The 6,651-nt window shown below is 50.4% G+C and overlaps 1 protein-coding gene across 6 annotated transcripts in view; it reads right to left on the reverse strand.

The window, feature by feature from the left end:
• Nucleotides 1-6,651, reverse strand: part of REEP1 (receptor accessory protein 1) — a 125,408-nt gene that overhangs the window by 21,602 nt on the left and 97,155 nt on the right. For 4 of the 6 annotated variants that reach the window (XM_028496709.1, XM_055088866.1, XM_028496708.1 and 1 more), the window contains exon 6: nucleotides 2,022-2,207. The exons of the other annotated variants lie outside the window; for them this stretch is intronic. In XM_028496709.1, coding sequence (XP_028352510.1) covers nucleotides 2,022-2,207 — 186 coding nt within the window. The remainder of the gene's footprint in view (nucleotides 1-2,021; nucleotides 2,208-6,651) is intronic. 6 annotated transcript variants of the gene reach the window in all.

The raw sequence follows: 6,651 nt of genomic DNA on the forward strand, positions 1-6,651 counted from the left end.
GCGCCCCGCAACGGGAGAGGCCACAACAGTGAGAGGCCTGCGTACCGCAAAAAAAAATAAATAAAAAAAAAAAAAAAAAAAAAAAAGAGTCTTCTTAATAAGTGCAAGTAGATGGGACTTCCCTGGTGGTCCAGTGGTTAAGAATCTACCTTCCAATGCAGGGGATACGAATTTGATCCCTGGTTGGGGAACTAAGATCCCACATGCCACGGGGCAGCTGAGCCCATGTGCACCTAGAGCCCAGCCTCACGGGACCAGAAAGGAACACATCCACAGCCTTCCATGAAAACTAATCTCCTGCTTGTATTGTCATACTTTGACCTCTTTATTCCCCACAGTCTTATAAGCATGGTCTACCCAGTTTTGTTGTGGCTGCTTGTTTACATGCTGTTTGTTTTAACAGACTCACCTTGCTTTTTTCTGGGCACGCCAACAACATATGGCCCAGTGGCTCTCTCAGCTGGGCTCCTAGAGCCGCAGAAATCCCACAGAAGTATCTTGGGGGCAAGGGAGGGGAATCTAGTCCTGATGACTTTAATCTTTTCTTTTGCCTGGCTAAAACTCTTAGAAAATTGGACTTTAAGTAGTAAACTGAGGGGACTTCCCTGGTGGCACAGTGGTTAAGAATCTGCCGGCCAATGCAGGGGACACGGGTTCGAGCCCTGGTCCGGGAAGATCCCACACGCCACAGAGCAACTAAGCCCGTGCACCACAACTACTGAGCCTGCGCTCTAGCGCCTGCATGCCGCAACTACTGAGGCCACGTGCTGCAACTACTGAAGCCCATGAACTTAGAGCCTGTGCTCCGCAACAAGAGAAGCCACCACAACGAGAAGCCCGTGCACTGCAACCAAGAGTAGCCCCCGCTCACCGCAACCAGAGAAAGCCTGTGTGCAGGAACAAAGACCCAACGCAGCCAAAAATAAATAAATAAAAGTAAATTTTTAAAAAAAGTAAACTGTGTCACTGAATTTTCTATTAATCTGAGGTCTCTTTTTGTATTTCAATTTTAATTTTATTGATGTAGTTTTTCAGTTGTATTTAATTACTACATTTTTCTAATTTTATAGATGGATTCAAGATATAAACCTTAGGGACTTATATGTACTTTTATGTACATATTTATATGTATATGTACTGTAAATATTTTTTTAATTTTTACAATTAATTTTTATTGGAGTACAGTTGATTTACAATGTTGTGAATCTGAGAACTTTAATTCCTCATCCTTCCCCCAATTTGTAAATCCATGTAGCTAACACACAGCAAATTTTCTACATTTTGATGCTTTTCTTAGTCAGAGGAGGGAGTGTGTTCCTGGGAAAACGCAGACCTTTAAAAAGCTGATATTCTAAGTAAAACAATTTACCACTAATAGAATACCTGCGATTAGGGCCCACACAACCCCGATTCAACAGTTACTAAGTTTGGTTGCAAGCCCTTGACGAGGTCCTCTTTTCCAGAGGGACACACAGGGGAAGGGACACCAGTGACAGGGACACAAGTGACAGGAGGGGGCTCCAGCAGAGCACAAAGTTTAGCCCACCTCACCTCACATGGTTTCTACTGCCTTCAACTGATAACAATGAGAATAAAGACAAAAGGCTTTAGTGAGTCAGGAAATTGATAACAAAGCCGCCAGCATAACCACATTTCCCACTGGCGATTCAAATATTTGAAAAAAAAAAAAAGGAGTTAGTACTTCCTTCTAAATTCCTACAGGGTTCCCACCTCGATAAAACAGTTAACCTCTACAGCTATACATGCTCCAGGCTCCTTCTCAACATGCTGGATGAAGGCAAGGGCCTCGTTCGTGACACAGAACTGGATTAACAAACAAAAGAGAGAGAAGGAATTCTTCCCACAGTAGCATCAATCGTCAAATTCAATTCATTCTCCAGGCATGAAACAAACCAACCAAAAAACCAAATAAGTTAACTGCATGTTAGACGCTACCAAATCAACACAACAAAAGGCTCTGGGAGGAGGAGGACTGGGCCTCAGCTCTGGGATTAACGCACATGTACACACACGGCTGTCGGAAGGAGAGACACCTGGCTCCGATCCAGACCATGGGCCGGTGGGCACAGGTGGCTGCCGGCCTCCATCCACGAAGGGATCAGTTTGGAGTGAGTCACATCTCTCAGCGGGGTTACCTGCCCTTCTCTGAGGTCCAAAGAGGAGACAAAAGGAAAGAGTCGAACCACCTGATAAAGGGGAAAAGAAAAAAAAAAAAGCCATGGGCACCAAACCTACAAAATGGGTTGAAGGGCGCCATGCTGCCCTGGCCTCCTACAAGTCACTCACTCACTCACTTCTTCATTCCTTCATTTGCAGCCAGCGCTGATGGAGTGTTCCTGAAGCGCTGAGTGAAGCCCCGCAGGGGAAACAAACATGAATAGGAAACGTGACAGGGTTCCTACTCCCAAGGTTCTCACGGTCTGGCTGAGGCATCGAGACACAAACGTGTACAAGACAGCATATGACAGACGACAAAACATACGACAGAAGTTCAGGGGACAGAGAGAGAGAGCACTGTTGGCTAGAATCCCCGGGGAGGCCTCGTCCAAGAGCTCAGACTTGAGCGAGGCAAGGGCTGCACCATCAGAAAGAGAGGGGGAAGGGCATTGTGGCCAGAGAGTGGTTGGAGCCAAGGTGTGAGAGTGGAAAACCCAGGTGCATTTGGGAAACTGAGATTGAACCAGTCTGAGGAGAAGAGGCTCGGGTGCTGGTGAGGAGTGGGAGATCAGTCTGGAAAAACTGTATTTTGCCTAAACTTGGACTTCGATGAGACCGCCACTGACGGTTTCTAGGTAGTGAGCAAAGTGAAGACAGTGGCATTTTAGAGTCATGAGAACATTCTGGACGCGCTGCGTGGCACACATGGAGAAAGGCCCCTGGTATCTGCTCTGCCTTCCTTCCTCAGGTTGGAGCTGGGCACATGGATGTCTGCAATAAGGACCGGAAGTGCCCTTAATGGGAGATGAAGTGCAAAAACGAACATTAACTGGTGAGGGAAGGCCGGTTGGGAACACTGGCCAACCCCTCAGGCCAGGCTGGATCTGAGGTGCTGACAGCAGCTACTGAGGAGATGAGGACCTGGATCTGGGAAGTGAGACAGGGCCGTGCAGGACAATGACAGCACACAGATGAGCAGAGTCCCTGGAAAGCAGAGCAGGGCCTGGTCGTCTGAGTCAGGCCAGCACCCAGGTCATGGGGTTCGGGGGGTCACCGGCAAGGACTCCACACGCAGCAGCTGTCCAGCCCTCATGTGTAGAAGGCCACCAGTGAGACCCAGCTGGAAGCTCTGCTTGGTCCAGCCTTCCTCCTTGGAGAGGCCAGGCCCTGAGGGGAGGTTAAAGTGGTGGCAGATCTCTCTTCAAGGAGCAGGAGTCGGGTAGGGGACCCAAAGGTGGGGCATCCACAAGACAAATTTGCTCAGCGAAGAAAAGTGGAGCTACATTTACAACTTCCCACTTTATCACAGTGATAACGCTTTGTTTGTTTGTTTCGATTTTCAATATCCTAATTTCTTTTTTCTTTTTACTGAAGTACAGTTGATTTACAATGTTATATCAGGACACAGTGATAAAGCTTTAAAGAAACTATCTTTAGTCTCTTAAGGTAACTTGCGACCCACCACCTGCATTTAAGTGTGGCCCCAGCCTTGCCTCAAGGCAAAGTGGGAGCCTGCCTTGGGGGCAGTTGCTGGAGCGCAGGCTCCGGACGCGCAGGCTCAGCGGCCATGGCTCACGGGCCCAGCCGCTCCGCGGCATGTGGGATCCTCCCGGACCGGGGCACGAACCCACGTCCCCTGCATCGGCAGGCGGACTCTCAACCACTGCGCCACCAGGGAAGCCCATGAATGTACCTTCTTAACTCCTAGAGGTGTTCCAGATAAAACGTCAGGAGACCAGGCAGACAACCTTAAAAGTACCCTGGGCTGTGACTCGCTCTAGAATTCTCAGCGGTAGACAGGCATCCCTCGGGCTCTCAGCCATGGGGCCTCAGGGCCTGGGGGTGTGATCCAAGCAGAATGTGGTCAGGAATTGTCAGTTCAGTGTGTGTGGAGGGGAGGGGGCCATGGGGGTGTCTGGAGTGATGCAGGAACACAGGACTGGGAACTGGAGTATCGCTCTCAGCCCAGCTCGTCATCTAACAGCGGCAAGACCTTGGGAAGCCGCACAGCACTGGGATCTCAGTGTCCTTCCCTGTGAAGTAAGTGGCACCTAAGGCTCCTTCCTGTCCTAACAACCCACAGGCTGACATTCCTCTCTCTCTCGGTGGGGTCTGGGGCAGGGGCTCACGTGTTATATAGACGCTGCCACTCAGACACTGCTCACCTCGAGGCTGAACGGGAGGCGGAAGTTGGGCCCAGAGCAATGAGGCACCTGAAGCCCAGGGTGGGAGAGTGCCTTGCCCGGGGCCACACAGCACGGGCAAGGTGGACAGGGAGGGACAAGGGCACAGGCAACGCCCCAACTGTGCTCAAGCTACCGCACCACAGAGAAAAGACGGGAAGACATCCACTCAAGCAGGAGACAGCCTCCTCTCTACAACAGTCTGGATTGTAAATAACTTCCCAATGCCAGCATCGGACTTGTTTCTCTTATTGGTTCAACAGTGAGTGAAGATCAGGATCAACCTTAGAGAGCAAACTGACACAGGAGAAGTGACTAACAGGTAGCCTCAGCATGAGCTCTGCCTCCTGGGAAGTCTCTATGGACATCGACCCATGACTGTTTTGTGGCAAAAACCATTATCATGCCCATTTTGCAGATGAAGAGGCTGAGGCTCATAGAGTTGCAACAGCAAGTGGGGGAGCTGGGTTTTTGTTTGGTTTTTGTTTTTGGCCAGGCCGCGTGGCACGTGGGATCTTAATTCCCCGACCAGGGATCGGACCTGCACCCCCTTCATTGGAAGCACAGAATCTTAACCACTGGACCTCCAGGGAAGTCCTGGAGCTGGGATTTTTTTAACCTGGGTCTGCATATTTCCAAAGCCCATACTTGTTGCTAAGCATTGCTCTCCTGGCTGTGACAGCTAAAAATATGAACAGCCATCCTTCATTCCTTTACCGTTTACTGTGCACCTAGTAGGGGTGCAGATAAGACATGGATATAAATGACTACAAGAGGGCCACTGGGGTGCCATGAAGTGAGAGACCAGTTCCACCAGGAATCTAAGGAGGCTGCTGTGAAGGAGGTGGCTCTTGACCTTGAAGGGTGGACAGGATTTCAAACAGGTGGGAACAGGGGCAGATGAACTAGCATCAGTAGAGGCAGGAAAGAGAAAATTCTAGAAACAGCAGAGTTGCTATTTCTAGAACAGCACTGAAGGTGGCACTGTAAGTACAGTATACAAGAACCAGAAAGGTCAGGAGAGACTAGACAGGAAGGCTGGGATCAGGGCCAAATGCACAGGCCTCAAACAGGAAGGGAGAGCGGCAGTGACCCCCTTGACTGGCTACTGCAATAGTCCAAGCTAGAAGGGAGGGGGCCTGGAAGAGGGCCTGGAAGGAAGGAAGGAAGGGGTATCAAATGGGCAGGACTTGAAGAGTCAATCGGAGGAAGGAGGAGCATCAAAGATGACCGAGATTTGGAGCTTGGGGGTCCAGAGAGGATGGTGATTTTGTCATCATCAGAAATTTGGGACACAAGAGGAGGGACAGATTTGGAGTTAGAGAGATGCTGACTGAAGGTACCAGGAGACAGGGAGGAGCTGTTCAGAGAACCAGAAATGCTGGACTTGAGACCTGGGAGAGGAGCCGATCTGGGAACCAGGAACATCAGGTGGTGACAGCTGAAGGTGAGGGAAAGGATAAGTGGCTCTGGGATGGAGAGGAGAGCAAGGCGGGGCCCTGGAGAATTCCCCCCAACACTGAGGGAGGGAGGGAGGGAGGGAGAGACAGGAGACAGGAGTCAGGGAGGAGGAGGTGACCAGGAAGGAAGGTGCATCGCCACAGCCAAGAAACAGCTCTTTCCACTCATGTTGATCCTAAAAGTGCTTTCTCAGACCTCCTAGGTTCAACCAGGCTCTTCTCAGAGGTCAGGCAGGCAGGTGGGCTTCTCTCTTTCCCCTGGGACCCTCGATGCATCCAGCTACATATGATCTCCACCGGCAAACTTGGAACAGAAATTGGGCAAGTAATATCAGACCAGCAACCCCGCGTGAGTGCCAGCCCTTCTGCTGACTTGTGAGACTGAGTCTCTTGTTTGTTTTAATCCACCTCACCATCTGTGGAGTGGAGTAAGGTGAGGTAACATTCCAAGTAGAAGCATCGGGAGGAAGACAGGGTGTTGAGTAACAAAGGCGAGTGTGGTAGAACCACAGTGGGCAAGGCTTGCTTGGTCCTGCTTCAGGTTGTTCTGGAAATAAGCTCCGGTGCAAGCTGATTTGTCTGGGAGGGAAGTATTCCCTACCCTCTACCTAAATTTTTTCAGCAGGTTGTCCATAACAGTTTATGTAATCTTGGTGTTTAAATGGTTGCCATGGTGAACTCTAAACATTAACTTTATGTCACACAGTGCTTGGCTAAAACAGAAGGAAGAGGGCCTCCCTGGTGGCGCAGTGGTTGCGCGTCCGCCTGCCGATGCAGGGGAACCGGGTCCGCGCCCCGGTCTGGGAGGATCCCACATGCCGCGGAGCGGC

The sequence above is a fragment of the Physeter macrocephalus genome, chromosome 12 (assembly GCF_002837175.3).
Source record: "Physeter macrocephalus isolate SW-GA chromosome 12, ASM283717v5, whole genome shotgun sequence".
Classification (NCBI taxonomy): Eukaryota; Metazoa; Chordata; class Mammalia; order Artiodactyla; family Physeteridae; genus Physeter; species Physeter macrocephalus.